This window comes from Tympanuchus pallidicinctus, unplaced genomic scaffold (genome assembly GCF_026119805.1).
Source record: "Tympanuchus pallidicinctus isolate F22 unplaced genomic scaffold, pur_lepc_1.0 scaffold12, whole genome shotgun sequence".
In the NCBI taxonomy this organism is placed as follows: Eukaryota; Metazoa; Chordata; class Aves; order Galliformes; family Phasianidae; genus Tympanuchus; species Tympanuchus pallidicinctus.
The window spans coordinates 2023935-2041849 of NW_026294637.1; the positions used below are offsets into that span (position 1 = coordinate 2023935).

Consider the following 17915-nt stretch of genomic DNA (forward strand, 5'->3'; position numbering starts at 1 on the left):
GGTAGAAAGCAATGATTGTTTCTAGTTGAAGCAGTGGCAGAAAATGCAAAAAATCAGTCTCGGGCCTGAAATGATCAACAATTACCAATAGCTAATTGATCTCCTAGGAGTTCTTTATGTGCTGAGATCCACTTTCTGTTGTGGCAGTGAGAAAGACCGAGCCCTAGACATGGTCGGTAGGTTGGGTGCATGACTTACCTCAAAGCAGTCGAGAGTTAACTTGAAGGTAGGATTTCTCTCTTCAGCCCACCATTCCAGCCTTGTTGCTTGTATCCCCTGCATGGACTGTCATCTCTGATTTTGGGGTCTTGCCTTTGTATTAGACACTAGTCATATATCTGTTGAAATGAGGCAGCAGAATTACAGAACCGTGGGTGCATGAAGGGACCTGTAGAGATCACACAGTATAAAGATGTTTTGCCTTCATTGCAGAATTTAGTTAGTTTCTTAAACTTCACTTCTTAGTGTCTTTGCCCACATCCTTCTTGCCAGAGCTTCATTTGTTATTTTGTCTGCACATCTATGGATTTGTGTTGCTTTTACCCAGCCTTGCAAGCTGTCCCTTTTGCAGTGCAGGTGCACTTCAAAGATCAGAGTCCTGCAGTGCCTTCCCACAACTCCCTTTTCATGCTTGCGAGTATTGCAGAGCTCTTCTGTTATTCCCACAGCCAAAGATACAAAGTAGTTCAGCATACTGACCCCAGTTCTGCTCTTCTGACATTTGCTGCTGTTAGAGGCTACTTTTCAGTTCTCATTCAGACATTGTAAAATGCTAAGTACCATCTCCCATTCCCTTTCTCTACCAGAGCAAGTGAAATCTGTGGGGCATCCAAATGACACAGAGTCTGTTAAATGTGTGGCTCCCATTGACCTCTCCCTTTGCAGGACTAACTTTCTCTATTACTGTCACTGGCACTATTTCATGAACACTGACGTTATGCTGTTCCTTTCTCACGGGTGTTCTGCTCCAGCTCCACTGTTTTTTGGGCCCATACTGCAATTCTAAAAGTGCTCCACTGGTTTTCTCAGGGCACTTGGAAGTACAGGCAGTCTTTTTTCTACTCTGACCTTCCCCCAGCACAGTGTGCTTCCCTAGCCACTGGCTAGAGAAAGGCCTACTGCAGGCAATAGTTGCAACAAGGACTAAACTGAATTCTCATCAGTGCCAGATCCTCCAGTAATCAGTAAATTGTAAGTAGTCCTTCTGTGGAGTACCAGAGAGTCTGAAATGTGCAGTCTGGCTGAAGTTATATCAGGATCTATAAACTTGTGTCATCTGCCTGAAACACTCAGCCATGACAAGAGTATCAGAGTCCCTGCTTTAACCTTCTCATTAGAGCCACAGGTTGCCATTTGTCTAGTAATGGAAAATGGGCTGAAACTGATGTAAGTTTGTGCTTATTAACAAATCTTCACCTCCTAGCAGATTCATGTAGGGATTTACTGATATTTTGTCAACGATGACAGTGACGTATGTCAGATTCTGCTCCTCAGAGAAGACAAAATCCTCAAAATGAATGTCCTCAATTCTTTTAGTTTAGCCATTCACAAGTCATCTCTGGCACAGCGTGCTCCATAAGCTTTGGCAGAGTGACAAGACTGAGGATAACACAACGTAGCTGTTCTCCTGAACAGATCAATATCTCACTAAGGCAATGGTCAGAGCCTGCCCATCTCCTGAGCAAGAAAGACCATAGATTCTGTTTGGATTGCATAAATATGTAGTCTCTAACTCCAAATCTGCCAAAAAATGTAATAGTATTACAGCTACCGGAAAAGGAGTTGATCTTGTGACCCATTGCTGTTATATGATCTACGTCAATTTCATCTTTCCTTTGCTTACATTGATCTCCTTGTTTTTGTATTTTTTTTATTGGCGCTGTCGTTAGGTACCAAGAAGGAAATGAAAAATAAGGGTTAGTATACACTGAAACAATAAATTCCTCAAAGCTAGGCAGTCTTTGACATCTTTTCATGTCTTCATCTATTGAGGTTGCTAATCCTGCATTAAATTGCTATCCAAGGTGATAAATCAAAAAATGAATCCTGAGTGATAACCACAGAAATAAACATTAAGCAATACTGAGAACAATTATCCCACTTTGTGGAAAAAATTATCCAGGAAGCAATCTAATCAGCATGATTCCTGATAGAAAGCCAGTGATTTAATGGGAGAATCTTCTGTTCCACAAATAAGCAGTAATCTAAAAATATGGGAAACCTTCCTAGCATTAGCTGTAGTCATCCTTCTTCTGCTATCAAACCTCACTTTTCTAAGCACATCCTAAGAGAACCTAGCCAAAAGCTGACTACAGGCTTATCTACTGGAGCTGATATCTTAGACTCCGCACAACCTGGATTCAGGCCAGTACATTAAAATGGAAGCACCAGAGTGGCCCTGAGTGAACAGATTCATAAAGGATAAAGGGGCAAACATCCTTTTTCATCTTCTTTGACCTCTCTGTATTATCTGAAACTGCTGGCCATGAGATAACTGCTATTTCACTGACAAAATTGTTCTTTCCCCTAAAAGTGGCACTGGAGACTAGAAGAATGCGCTGCGATGGCCCAAACTGATCCAGGGACACATATTAAATTGCGAAGGAAAACATCACTTCTTCCATTAAATGTCTGCTTTGTGGAGTCCAACTACTGTCAAACTGGTTAGGTGACCTGAAGTTACGTACCAGCAGCATAGAAAAAATATGCAGGCTTTCCTTTGGTTCCCAACAAAGCAAAATGGTCAGAGTTTGGATAAGATCGGTTTGTAGTGAAGAAAATCTGGCAGTCTGCCTGAAGCAGGGCAGAGAAAAGGAAAATGTTTTGAAGAACTTGCAGTCACTGCACAGAGTCCTCTGGGCACGTGCATGATCACAACAGAGCAGTTCATTCTGCGTAGTTCTGGGAGAGCATCTTGAGTTTCTCTCTGGCTTTGCTCTCACACTGTAGCATCTGTATCTTCATTTTTGCAGTGTTTTCCATTATTATAAGGTAGCAACAGTTATTTCTACTTTCTGTCGCCTCCTGACTAGACTACAATCCCTGGGCAGAAAGCCTGCAGAGCTTCAGATACTCAAGCTTGTACAGAATGCTCCAGCAGGCTTCTTTAGCAACACATGCTGCTATGAGTGCAGGTCACATAGCCTGTTTTCTGCTTTCTAGCATATGTTCCTGTAGACTTTGTTTTGAAGATATTTTGGTTGTCTGTCAAATGCGGAGGAGGGATGGGTCTTTGTTGGGGCAGTGGTTGTGAATTTCTCCAGGTTCTAATGACCACTGCAAATGTAGCACTTCCATCACAAGCACAAGATCCATTTTCTTACTCATTGTTTTGTGCAAAAAATACAGAAGTTATATTTTTGGACGAGCTAAAAAAAAAAACTTTCCCAGAATTAAAACTCAATACTTCATCCACTGGAATGAAACTCTTCTCTAAGTGTACTTCCACTCCTGACAAGAGCCTAAGAAGGCAATTGTAGCAGGTGTTAGCCGTGAGTACAAGAAGTCAACGTGTTGATAAAGTAGTGATGAGCAGGGTGTAACAGGGTGTGTAAGACAAGGTTAAGCAGCAGAATTAAACCCCAGAATTAAACCTCGGTTGGGTCCACACAAAAGAATGCAGCACCAAGGAAGACAGAATAGCTCAGGATCCCTGGGTTATGGCTGCTTTTGTCTGGGAGAAACTCACTGTGGTGCCGCTTCAAGTAGCTCTGCAATGAAAAGAAATGCTCCTTTCTCTAGGCAGAAGAGGCTGCCCCACTTAGCAGTGTACTACTCAGTAACAGCATCCTGCTGGGGATGCTGCTTGGGGACATGGACGTTTAATATACCGAGTCCAAATTCAGGAAAACAATTAAAAAATAAGTGCTATTGTTAGAGAAATCTATGTGGTCATTTCAAGTTTGAAAGGAATTTAAACTTTAGGTCTATTTCTCTGAGTATTGACCTTATGTATTAAAAAAATCCCACTGTTTATAATTATAAAGGAGGTGATAAGCATCAAATGAATTGTTACAGAAGCCTTTTGTTGACTTTTTTCCATGATAAGGAGCAGTTGCTGTGTGACCTTGAATATGGTCAAATAACTCATGCTAAACGCATTGCTGCAAAGATGGCATTTTGGCAGGGCTTTGATGTAGGTCATTTTATTACCAGGCTGAATCAAACTACAAACTGATCTTAAACTCATGCCAAGAATGCTAATAATAAATTGATCAATGAGGTGCTGGATTGTTCAAGAGAATTGGTCGAGGGAAAATGCAGACATAAAAAGTCTGGAATTCCAAAAGATGAGCTGCTTGGGCTTTCATACTGGGAGGAATTATATTCCTTGCATTAGTGTAAGTTTTCTTTACTCCAGGGGCTTTTAGCTGTATGTTGAACAGGGCAGTACCAAAAAGTATATATACTTATCCTTATTTTTCTTGACCTTTATGTGCAAGTAATTTTTATAGTTCCATTAACTAGTAAGATCATTTGCAAACCACTGTATAAAGTATATTATGAAGAATGCCTTGGGGACCATCGTATCCTATTATGCTGAATGTTAATAGAATGAAAAATTAATTTAAACTCCAAAGATTAGAGCAAGACAAGACTTCCCTTCTATAAGGGAAATTTCAAATTTTATTTGCCGTGATAAAATATAGAGCGATACCCAAATGTGACCTTTATGTGGACCTTTATAGGCCTGATTTGAGGCAGGCAATGCGTGAGTCTGATTATTTGTCTCCTCACGCAAAGTGACATATAAAAGCTTCACTTTTTTTTAATAAGGGGGATTTCTGTGACCCCATTTATAGGATTAGTCCTGTGTAATTTCACAGCTTTAAATGAATGCATTCTAGTAAGTTCATGGTTGCTTGCTTAGCAAGTTACAAAGCAGAGGTGAGATCACGCAGAATTCCAAGGATTGTCTTTACCTTTCTTAACTCTCTAATTGCTCTCTAAACATCATCTTCAAGTACAATGGACTTCAAAATGCCTAAAAAACAAAGATGCAAAAATTGTGTGTTTCACATGGGCTGCTTTAGAGGAGGAGCAGCATCTTGAGTCCTGCTTACAAGTGTCACATAGCACACTTCCCAAGAGACTGGAGTGTTATTAGAGAAGTCAGCACTTCTGTCTATACACAAGTAATTAAGTGGGGTTTATTATCTCAATTAGCTATTAGTATTTCATATTTATTTTAACAATTTAAGGTGTAATATGTCTTTGTGGCTAAATCAACTAAATTTATACCAGTAATTAGCAGGTGTTTTGTCATTTGGAAAAGTAATAGTCCACCATCAGCTTTCATGCTGTTGAGAGCTGACCTGTTGCACGTTTTACATGGAAGGACGATTGATTAATGTAAATGCCTATAAAGGGAACAGAAAAAATCTCAGTTTTGATTTCCTTAACTCTAGTAAAACTTATGTGTTAAGAGTTACATCAGTGCAAAATGTGTTCTTAGGTGAAGCTACGTGAAGCACAGCTTTCTAAGTAGCCATATCCTAGCATGTCGGGTACCTTTCTGCACAATGTGCTTTTAGTAGCAACACATACATTTGTGGCTGTCATTTGTGTGAACTGCTCCTTGTCGTAGGTAACCAGTCACTTTTCAGTGACTGCATGAAGGCTGGGATTTCTTTATGGAAAAATGCTGTTTTTCTAATATGCTGTCTTGAATTTCATCTTACATCTGTAGGCTAGGATGCCTCACTGTCTTCTGAAACTCGAACTCAAGTGAAATAAATGCACAAAAGATTAGGACAATTAGTGACTAGAGAATTAGCTATCAATATTTCATGCACTCTGCAATACTGTCTAAACACAAGATATGAAATAAGAATAAATTTCAGTTCTGACATCTAGTGAACCTAAAAAAGAAATGACTAAGCTCTTGCAGTTGTAACAGGGCAGTATCCTCATCAGTGGTCACATGTGACTTGATGGATAAAGAGCAGGAAGATCTGTCCAGTGGGATTATTGAAAGATCACACATCATTTGAAGTTGGACTTAAATATATTGTGAATATGTTGTTGGGTTTGGTCTCCAAGGACCCGAACATAGAATAGGCAGCAAAATGTTTCTGTTGGCTTTGATGCCAGGCTGAGTGCTCCAAGATGTGCTCCAATCTGATAGTCCAAATAGGATGTCAAGCACAGCAGAAACTGCTTAAATTTTCAAGACATTGGTGGAAAATGTGTTTTCAGTGGGGTAGCTGGTACCTGGATGTTCTTGGTTAAGTAAGTACAATACCCACATTTCCCATCTGGTATAAAAACACAGGATGTGCAAACAGTAAAGCTCTTTCAATGTAGTGATCAAATTGCTGCTGCATCATGTTCATTAAGAGCTTATACATGTTAGTTTAGATGAAAATTATGTTTCAAATTTACCATCAGGTTAAAATCACTTTCACACAAAGCTTCTGGCAATGTCCTGAGTGGTGAAATAGAAATAGGATCTGCTTTTAAAGTAGGTTTGTTTATTTGTGACAGGCATACACTGGAAAGTAAATTATACACCCCAGCAGCACAGGAGAAAAAATGTCTTAAAACCGTGAACTATTCCTACAAGGGAAGAAGAAAAAGAAATTCTCCTGTGTGTGTCCCTAGGTTAACTGGCAAGTGAGACACCAGCTGCTTTTTCATAGTTTGAGGATCTTGATCTTTCAGTAACCCAAAAGTGGACAAATATGGTAGAGAATACTTCAGTTATGGAAAACTTGATGACCTCGAGAACACAGCCTGCACTTACGCACTTTGTGTAGTAAAATTATTCCTTTTCCTCAAGCTATTTTGCACAGATTTGTTTTTGGGTCTTTGGAGTTCCATTTTCTTTCATGAACTGGAACAACTTCAATGCAATAAAGGAAACTAGTATTCTGTAATTATAATAATCCTAAGTGTCAGTTTGTTAAAAATTTTATTATGAAGCAAAACTGCTAACCAAAGTAATTTCTGGTGTTAGAGTTTTTCATTACAAAGAGCTGAACTGACAAATGAGTTTACTGCTGTCTAGAGAACTATATTTTATTTTGGTCACTTAGTATTAATTAAATCTTACAAGTAATTATTTTTTGTTTGTTTTCTTTGTTGAATATTTTTAAACAAAATACTGCTCTCTAAGGCATAGTTTAGTGGCTGTTTACCAACAGCTTAATATATTTACGAAACTGTGTATTATTTCTTCTTAACAGCACTCTGCACAGAGGAGTGTGTGCATGGAAGATGTGTTTCTCCTGACACTTGTCATTGTGAACCAGGATGGGGAGGCACTGATTGCTCTAGCGGTGAGTAAAGATTACAAAAATGTAATAAAGATATATACTGCTATTAAAAATTGTAGGAAACAAAGCAGTGGCCTTAGAAATTGGATGCTTTAAATGGAAATTGAAGCTTGTCAGTTGGTTGTTTTGCAGTGATTAATGTGTGATATTACCCTTTCCTACAGCAGTGACTTTCGATTTTTCTCTTGTTCTTATGAAGAAATGTTAAATGCAGTGAAGGATGCTCTTAATGCTTTCTATCCTGTTATTGGAATACCAATGTAGATATTATACCTCTATTATCGTTTTTTTTTCTTCAGTCTTTCTACTTCAAATTCTTCATTAAGAATTTTGTGTAGTAGTTGGGGTATTTTCTAGACAGAATACTTGTCCAATGGAAGCCAGTGGGAGTTTTACCATTGAGTCTTCATGCAGCTCAGATTCTTCCTTCTGACTTGAATCCACACCCTGAATTATCTGTACTGCGCAAGGTGGGAAAATGGGACAGATGGGAGTTCTATACTGTTTACTAGAAAATCAGTTCACACTTTAGGCTTTCAGTTCTTTCAGTTGGAGAAGATTTTCATATCGAAGTTTCTTAATTGATAAAGGTAAGTTTAAGTCTACGTGACTAGTTCATGTTAGAGTGAGACAGCGAGCATTCTTTCTGGTAAAAGCATCAGAGATGGATGTAAAATTGGTCCAATCAATTACTGACAAAACAGAAATAAGCTTGTTAATTGAACTCTATGTATTAGGCAAGTAAGTAAAGCTCATATACAAAGATCTTTATAGTCAGTTAATGAACAAACATTTTATTTCGCTGTTAGTCTCTCCCTTCCTTGCAAATTGATTGTGATCTTAAGAAAGAGACATCATTACCAGGCAAAATAGGTAAAGGTCGGCATCAGAAGTGAACAAGAGTTCAATTTGACTGGGGGAACACCTACAGAGGCTAAAGTCAATGGGACAAAATGTTCTCTGGTTGCCTGTCTTCTGTCTGCAGCTTTGCTGCTCTCTCTCCACTTACAGCAGGAAAGGCAACTATGATAGGAAGGGGAGCAGAAAGAAAAGCCATGTAACCATTTGGGATGACCTGACATGTAGACAAGGGAAAAACTTGGAAGGCATAATTTACTACATATCTATCTGGAACAATACTGCTATCTTGAGAAAAATAGTTCTTTTAATTGTAAAATAATGTAGTGTCTCAGATAATTATTTTATCCTTTGGTTATTTTTGGTGATAGATAACGATCAACCTAACAGGCAGTGGGTTTTTATACCCTGCATAGGTACTTAGAGCATTTCAAGAGTGAGAAAATAATAAAAACCTTGTGATAACATGGGCATACATCACATGTTCAATTGCACACACATGCATGCACACTAGGAGTAACAAGCATTCCAAAGCACGAATGGGCCTTGGGAACTAAAACTAGCCAGTGACTCATATTAAATTACACTAATCTTGCAAGTGAAGATAAAAAGAAAAAGAAGGTTTTTCCTATATTGAATATTTAGCTTTTTAAAGTAATTAGGAATATTAAAGCACTGACAAAGATTGAGATAGAAACATTATTCATAACTTTTATTTCCGCACTGGGCAGCAATCCAGTATATTTCATTTATGAGATTTCAGCAGTGGAAAGAGAAGCAGTAGCCAATTCCTAAATTAAATATGCCCTGTTAACTTTTATAAATGATAGCCCAGGATTAGCTTCAGAATTTAAGCTTACATTTTATTAATATAATTAGTGTGTTCACTGGACTATTGTGCCCATTGTCTTTCATTCCACCTGTTATATGCTGGGCAACATGCATTCTTGTCCTAAGGTCTGATCTGACAAGCACCACTGTCAAGTGTAATGCTTGTAAGTGTGAATGGCCTCACTGAAGTTAGCTTTTACTGCAGCCATGAGAGTTACTCACTTTTATGCCTGATACTAAAAGTTTGGATGACTGACCTCCTTACTGTTCGGAAACCTTGTTTGAATTAAAAGGTATAGAACAGTTATCAGCTGGATTCTTTACAGTCATTGCTCTGAGCGTTTCCACAAGAGAAGCTGAGAGCCTTTTCCTGGCTGATGCTGATACAATTCAGATACAATGGTGATTCACATGTTGGGACTTACCTTTATCCATCAGTAATTTGGAAAACTATATTCACTTTTACTGGACTAATCTATTACCTGTGTCTACTTCTTCTTACTTCATTAATGTTGAATAGGTGTATGAAGGATACATGTCTGCAGTGACAAATAAATGTGATTTGTTAGGTGTTTCTGAATGGCTGGTAAAGCTGTGCTGCAGATAAACTGAAGCTGTTGGTTATATCCCAGCCACAGTTTCTGTGTGTGGCCCTCAAGCTTTGCTATGTGAACCTCAGTATGAGTGATTTCATAAAGTCATAGGCATATTGCTTTTACTGTTGGCAATTTGGAACTGTTTTACTGGGAAAGCAATTGCTTGGCAAAACGCTCTCTTTAGATTAAAAGAATCACACAGGAGAAGTAATTGTTTCCTGAAAGTGACATTAAGAAAGGGAGCCTGATTGACACTGGGTGTCATTGTTGTGTACCTGGAAAAGGCCTGTGGATGCTCACCCAGCCTGAGGTATCTCAACACTGCAAGCCAGACTAGTGTAGCTTTCTAAAATTTATGTATATCCACATTTGATTTGGTGACTGACATTCAAACGTAACCAGAGCTCCAGCACAAGGTCCAAGTGTCACTTCAAAACCAAAAGTCAGGTCCAAATGTTTGGGTTTTTTTCTTCTTTTGGTGTGCTGCAAAGAGTGCCTGTGCTAGGAAAGCATGTGGATTCTGACTCTGAGCATAGATTTCCTAGAGAGGCACTGTTTTGATGTTAAATCCAGCTTCTTTGCGTTATTGTTCTCCCTTGACTGGAATATATACAGTTAAATGGTTTGAATAGTTACAGCAACAGCCTGTAGTCATCCAAACAATTTAAAATCCTTTTCAAACTTCATTTCATGCTTTCATAAAACTCAGCCTGTAAGACAGCGGTCAGAAATCTCACTGTTTTGTGCAGCTTCCAGTGACTGATTGTGGTACTGATGGTGGTGTGTTAGAGTTCATCTGTTGTCAAGGTTAAAATAAGTTCAGATGAATTGCTAAACAATTATATAAAAAAAAAAAAGGTGCCATATTCAGCTCTGCATGCCTCTATACCTGTGTTTTACTGCATGCTGTTGTACATCTGTTGATGCCTGCAGGCCTAGCCTTGATTTCATGCTATAAAGCTGCAATATATTAAGGCTTGATTACCATAACAATAAAAAGAGAAGTAATGAGGTATTAACTAAAGAAGCTCTTGAATAAGAAGTTTTTCAAGGTTTTAATGATGTTAAAAATTAAAAGTCTTTAAAAAGCACATACCTTTTCCCTTCTCTTTCAACTTGGTTTTGATTTGTTTAAAATCATGCCCATTATGTCCATGCAATCTGCACTGTTTTGTTGGTTTTTTTGATACAAAGGAAAATGGCAAATGCTCTGTGTGAACTTACCTGCTCACCTGTCCAATTATTTCAAAGCAATTAACTTCAAACAGTATGATATACTGGTGTGAAGTTCTGGTAGGAATATAATTGACTGTTGGTGGTTACCTGGCCTTTTCTGGGTCTTGAAAATAACCATCTGTATTTGTAAGTATTTAGGCCCCATTCCAGGAAAGCACTTAAGCATGTCCTTAAGTTGACACATGAGCAGAACTTTTCATCTACTTTAAATGAAGCAGGTGTCTGAGGATGTTGCTGAGTCAATTTTGAAGAAACAAGTAAAAATATCTCAGTGAAGTCTAAGACCCTCATTGAATTCATCAGGCCAATAAAGAAGAAGGTTTCTCTCTTCCACAATGCCAAAGCTCATCAGGCTGCATTACTAAAGACTTATTTTTACTCTAACAAGTATTTTTCACTGTGAGGAAGATCACCAATATCTTCCTGCAAAACGGGGTTCACCAAGCAGTGGACAACAGCTAGAAAAAGGAAAGTTCAGAGCAAGCACCCTGAATTATAAGCAAGAACCTTCCAAAACTGCGTGTGCCAGTTTCAGAAATTTCAAAGTAAAGAAACAGAGAAGTTGTAATGACAAACTAAAGTGGTTTTCAACATGTTTGCTTTCCTAGTAGTTGCAGCAGAAAATATATGCCAAACCATCCTTCATGCTTCAACCACCTGAGGAGGGGGGCTATGCTATTGCTGCCTGGCATGGGCAGCTCAGTACTGTACACATATGTATAACAAGATTTCTTTGGAAAGAATGTTCCGTAGAAATGATCATCAAGAGTAAGAAAGTATTTCATTTTGTCAAAAATAGCCAAGGTCATAACAACAGGCAAGTATAACCTAACAGCAAGATCACATTTAAGGATATAGCCCTAGAGCAGCTGGAGTGCTTCAGTTCTGAAACTTGTGATGAATGAGAACTGCAGACACTGTGCTAAATCTGAAAGGGGTGTTGCTTGACAAGTTATGAAAGAAATGGTAGAAATCTCAGGAGAAAAAAGGGAGTATTTTAAATGGCTCCATGGCGTTCTGCAGGTTTGCTTTTGGCTTCCATACTCTCAGAATGCTTTGAACTATGTCTCAAAAAGACATAAAGCTCAAAGGAATGCTGGGACGCGTGTGACTTGTGTACAAAGCATTAAATGAAATTCAACTTAAGATCAGGGATGTATCTGATGGAATCATTAGCTAAGTTTTTGTCCTTTGGCTTCTGAAGACAGGAGGGCTGACTGGGATGGCACCCTGGGAAGAGGTGTGCAGAGGTGTGGATCCTCAACAGTTCCAGTCCTTGAGTGGAGTGCTACTTTGGTTCAGGGCCTGTCCATGTTTCCTGTGTAGGAGTTTGTCTCTGCAACAAGTTTGTATCACAAGGACTGCTTCATCAATGTGACAGAATTCGAGAGATGTTTCTATTTCCAGTATTTCATACAATCAGTGCAAAATCTAAGTTTAGGTAAAATTTCTAAAAATCTGTTTAAAAGCAGACTGTGGTCTTTTAATACACATTTCACTTAAGCTAAGCTCAAACTTCAGCTTAATGCTGATATGATTTGCAGATTCAGTGACAGCTGCATCATGCAAAGGGATGTACAGCTATAAAGGCAAGCTCCAGTGAGGGTGCACACAAGGATCTTTTGTATCAATTACAAAGCAGAATGGATCTCTTTCTTTCAGATTGTTCTTCCTTAAACATCCCAATCCCTTCAGCCTCTGAGCTAGTGTGCTCAGGTAAGCAGCTGCTGTCTCATTTCTGCCTCTGCAGGCTGTGGAGCCCACGCATGCTCGGGCTCACACGTCAGGTTGTCTGTGCGAGGCCATCTCTGTAGCAGCTGCACTTCCTGGGACAGCCTACACAGGACAGCCTGTAACCAGGGAGCTGAGCATAAACACAAGCTGCTGTTCAGCACAGTTAGCACAGCAGCATGTCCCGCCTATATATTTTTACACAGATAATTTGGCTGCATTAAACTGGACTAATCCGTCATTTTCCATTCTGTGGGAATAGTTTTTCTCTCACTGAAGCTGTTAATATTGCTACTCACGTGGTTGTGGTATTTTCTTCTCTCTCTGTAGCAGATGTGGTAGTACACTCTTAGCTTCTAGGAGTTAACTGCTTTGGAGATGCTCTGAGCTTAATTTGCCTTGTCTTTTCCCCAGAGAACTGGACCAAGTAAAAGCCAACAGTGGATCCTGGAAAGGGAAATATAGATTCAAGATTTACTTTGGAGACAAATTGCTTTTTGCACCTCTGCTGTGTGATTCATTGATGATGAGTAGATCAGTTGCCAGTTGTCCTAAAAGTTGTACTAAAGAGGATAAAAAATAGAAATTCAGCACCCTGTGTCCTTTTCCTTTTTATCTTCATCTTCACTGTCACGGGGTGGGAAAGGACTTCCTTGAATCAGCTGCTCTTGTCTGAGGCCCACGTAGTGACAGATCATTCTCTCCCATCAGTTCCAGCTCTCCTTTGAGGCTGCCTCCTTTGAATGATTTTGAAGATTTCATTGAGCTGTCCTCACTCTGCTTCGGTCCCTGGAGTTCTGCCTTGATCACAGTGTTGCTCTTCAGATGTGATCTAGCAATGTACTTCATGTGTATGAGTAGTACTTTTAAAGTCATTAACGAACAACTGATGTTTTTTATGTAAGATAAATGCATAAGTCATTATCTGAATGGGACCATAAGTGATGAGGGGGGAAATCAGGTTGATGAGGATCTCATTTAGGGACCAAGAGAGTTACGAAGTATCATCCAGGTTTATCAATGACAGTTCCTTCTTTCAATGTGTTAAAGCCAAACCCAGCTTCACCAAAAAAAAAAAAAAGAGAGCCCCAAGCTCAATGCTGGGTGTCCCACAGAGGAGGACAATCTGCAGGGCACTGATCTGAACACGTCTGCCAGTTCTAGACAGAGGTGATGCTTTGACCTACCACATAGGTGAGTGCCAGAGGGCAGAGAAGTGATGGGAAAATAATACAGGTATGTAGTGTGATAAGCCTCCAGGTACAAAATATTATTTTAATGTATAATGTTATCAGAATAATTCTGCACAATTATGTAATTATTGCAGTATTACTACAATCATCTCCTCTGTTAAATCATCCAGTTCTTTCTATGTTTGTCTGCTTTAGTTGAAGAGATGAGCCATAATGAGTTATATGCTAGAGCGAATATTCATGTAGAACTCAGATGATCTGTTAAAACCTGGCTTCTCATTTGTAGTTAGGTCTATATTTGTAATTCTGGTATACATATACATTGATATAAGGCATTTGGTGGGCAAACGGGAAGTAGGAGGCCAGAGCTGGTGGCCATCTGAGCATAGCACCTCACGTCTTCTTGTTCTCATGCCTCTCATGAGCTGTATGTGACCAGGATGGAAATTCTGCATTCTGTGTAACTGAGCTGTCAGACAATTGGATCATGCCTTGTACTTCTAGAAAGTCAATCTGCTGACTCTCTGAATCCAACTCTGAATTCATGCTGGAATCCAAAGACAAGAGAGGTTATGTGCAAATTTTTTGGCGTAAAACCTTACTTGTAGCCCATCATTAGGGACTGAAGGCTTTGGAGGGGGGGGCATGCAGAGACGCTCAGATTTCATAGAAGAGAAGGGAGCATGTGTATAGGAATGCTGGGAGCAAGCAGGGTTCTGTGTTGAAGTTTTGTTCGTGACCAAGGCAATTGTGTTGATGAGTTGTCTCTAATTGGGAGTACAGGTTTACACTTCAAGGGTAATTTCCAGTAAAGGAAATGTGGTTGCTAGTGCTGAATGGGCTTAATGCATTCTGGTGCAGGTCTTCCTGAGGTTATACAAGGGGGAATTTGGCTGACATACACTTTTTTTTGTCTGCCTAATTGTTGAGAACTAAGGAGACTTTATATTAAAGCAGTATATGCGTTATGAGTTGTTAGTTTTATTAATTTGACTGAGGTTTTCTTCACTTTGGACAGGGTAATAGCTATAAAAGAAGGAATCTACTAAAATATCTTTTTTAATGAACTGAATTTCTAATGTTAAATTTCATTGCTGAAGCATCTTGCAGTAATGTGGCTTTAAATGTGCACTACACAAATGAACAGACTTTAGATCAATTTAAAAGTACCACTGCTATCATTTCATGGCCTGGATGCTAAAGTGCTGTCACTTGGAGAAAAGAGCAGAATTCCTTCTGTCATAGTGCAGGCAGAAGTCTCAGGCTTACACACCCATTGAAAAGTATTCCCAGGGTTTTTGCTTGCTAACAGAAAAACAAGTGTAAAGATTCTAAGCTGATTATTTCAGTGCTTGCTAGAGTGATGCATTTCAAAGAACGCTTGGAGAGGGCAGAGCTCTGCTCACTGCTGGCCCTAAGGTATCAGCAAACCCCTGTGAGCTGGTTCAGGTGGCTGCAGCAGAGGAGCCTGAGGCTGGCTCTGACTTCTGCTGGGTTCTGAGTAGCTGTCTCCAGAGATGTGTGATACAAGTGGGAAAGACCCTGCTGCCCCTTCACCTGTTTGTGTTCTTGGGATGTTTCCACAGAGATGCTCTTCTTCCTACTTACAGTGCTATTTTAAAGGCAGTGATTAAGCATCAAAGTCAGAAGGGATTTTCCTTCTTTCTCTCGTCCACCATTTGTGTTATTGTATGGTATGATAACATATTTCTGAAGTGAAATGTTTTCATAAAATGTTTCTCTGACTAATCTTGTTCTGTTAAATTACACTTCTGAAAAGACCCTCAAATAGATACCCTGATACTTGTCTGGAATCCTTATAAAACTTGGAAAAAGAGTTTGCCACGGGAGAAGATATCTTGTGTCCTCAGTGAAATGAATGTTTGTTGAAACTGCTGGTTTGCTTCAGTGATGTGAAGAGAAATAATGAAATAGCAGAGGGCTGAACTACAGCCTATCTGACTGTGAATGCAAGGATGGGAGCGGGGCTTCATACCACTGCTCACAGGTGAGCATTTTACTCTTGCTGCTAATCTAGCTTTGGCAAGGAATGCAGAGAGCCCTTAGTTATCTGTGCAGAAAAGAATACAAAATAAGGAAATATGTTATGGCCAAAGCAAAAAATTGAGCAGATGGTGTGCTAGCACCATACCTGCCTCTCTGAGGGGATTGCTGTAGCACAGCCACCACTTACAAACACACTGTTATGAACTGAGACCAAACCCAGGTAGAACAAGGGGAACATGATACACATGGAAGCATGGAATTGACACAGAACAAAATAAAGATTGAAGTATGACAGAGGAAGAACGTGGGGGGAATAGAGGAAAACCTAGTAACAGTGAGACAACAGGCAGAAGCAGCTGGGGACAGGAAGAGCGCAGATAAATGGAACTTAGAAAATGAATGGTGAAATGCAGTAGCTGTGGAAAATGAACACTTCAGTGTTCATGCGAGGCACTAACCATTTCAGACCTGTGAGCAGTGAATGCCTCATTCTACAGAGAAGAATGTACAAATTTGGTTCAAATTAAAGTAGAAGGAGGAGAGAATAGAATGGTGGTGGAAGAGAAGATGCTACAGCCAGGCCAATAATGGTGAAAATTGCTGTTAATTTGAGAGAACAAAAGAAATGGCAAAGATCAAGGGGAGGCAAACCCTGATGTGCCAGGTATTGCCTCAAACAGGAAAAACTGAGGTGTTGAAGGAATGCTTTTTATCATGCAAAAAAAATTAGTGAAGTGAGAAAGAATGTGATGCTTGCAAACTAGCAGCAATAATCAGGCAGAAGAAAGATTTAGAGATGAAGTGTTCTGTCTAAAGTGGCATTTGTCTTTTTGGTACCGGCAAAGAAACCCATTAAAGTGTTTATGCAGGGATGTAAACATCTATTCTATGGTAGTCATCGGCACTATAGCTTCAATAAACAGTGTTTAATGTTTAAACAAGATATATTGCAGTGGGATGCTGGAACTTATGGAGCTTTCAACTGCCAAAACTGCCTTTTCTTGGACTGGAAAAGTAGTGCAAGCAAGAAAAGTGCAGTTTTTAACCACCAGTTTTTCTGTTTTTACTGACAAAAATGTTAGGGTAATATCAGAAATTTTGCACATTAAGGAAAATTTCTACAGTCAAAAGTTACTTGTACTGCTGCACTCAAAGAAACATTTTACATCTCCAGTTTTAACTCTTTTTTATACCATTTAAACATCTTGAATGTGCACTCTGTAATAAGCACATCCCTCAGTCCTTTCTTTACAGCTCCAAAAGACTTGCTTTAGTCCAGAAAAGCTGCAGGATTTTGTTTATAAAACATGCTGGTGTTAACCCAGCAGAATATCTAAAAGTTTTGGATTGAAAATAAGAGTTCAAAATACCTGAATCTTGTTCAAGAAAACACAATGAATGCCATTTGTCAGGAAAGCTGGGAAGAGACCCAAGTGTCACAGATCTGGGTGTCGTTTTCTTTGTAATGACAAGAACTCTAGAAATATGAGCAGTGAACTAAAAGATGAGTAAAATCAGGTGATAGCAATACACGCTGAGTTTCTGGGCTGTGGAGTAAAATAAAACGAGACCAACAGCTACACAGAGACATGCTCAAAGGGACTGAAGAAAGGCAAAAAAAGGAAAATGTATGGGACAAGATCCTATCCATATCTACTTTGTAAAAAGAAGTCATTTTCCTATCTTGTGTGTGTTACGCAAGATAGATTTAGGGCCCGTTTGAAACAACAGTAAATGTCAGGTAGGAATGATGTGTGTATTATTACTCAGACTATTTTATATCAGAAAGATCTTTGTGGACATCATCCAGAAAGAGCAGAGATAAAACACTCTTCTTTGATCCTGGAGGGTGGTCAGTCAACAGAAAAGTCTCTGCAGTTCATCATTTTCAGAAGCTTTCCTGCCTATCATAAAAAGCCTATTTATGTAAAAGCCAGAGACGAGCAGGGATATAACTCTGTCCAGAATGCTTAAAAATATGTATGTCAAATGCAGGATAGATTGCTTGAAATTACCCTGCAAAATGCAAATTTTAACAGAATCAGCTAAAACATGAAGCAATGGACATTTGGAATAGGAATAGGATTTCTTACCTTCGCTACTGTCTGCTTAAACCTCACCTTTATGAACGCTTTGTATCAAGCTGCAGTGATCTAACTATGCAACAGTATTAGAAAATTGATTGC

The 17915-nt window shown here is 39.2% G+C and overlaps 1 protein-coding gene across 8 annotated transcripts in view; it reads left to right on the forward strand.

The window, feature by feature from the left end:
* The window catches only part of MEGF11 (multiple EGF like domains 11), a 263692-nt gene that overhangs the window by 88864 nt on the left and 156913 nt on the right, over nt 1-17915 (forward strand). For all 8 annotated transcript variants that reach the window (XR_008203908.1, XM_052672468.1, XM_052672472.1 and 5 more), the window contains exon 6: nt 7188-7280. Coding sequence is in view for 7 of the 8 variants with exons in the window: in XM_052672468.1 (XP_052528428.1) it covers nt 7188-7280 (93 nt within the window). In the remaining variant the exon portion in view is untranslated. The remainder of the gene's footprint in view (nt 1-7187; nt 7281-17915) is intronic.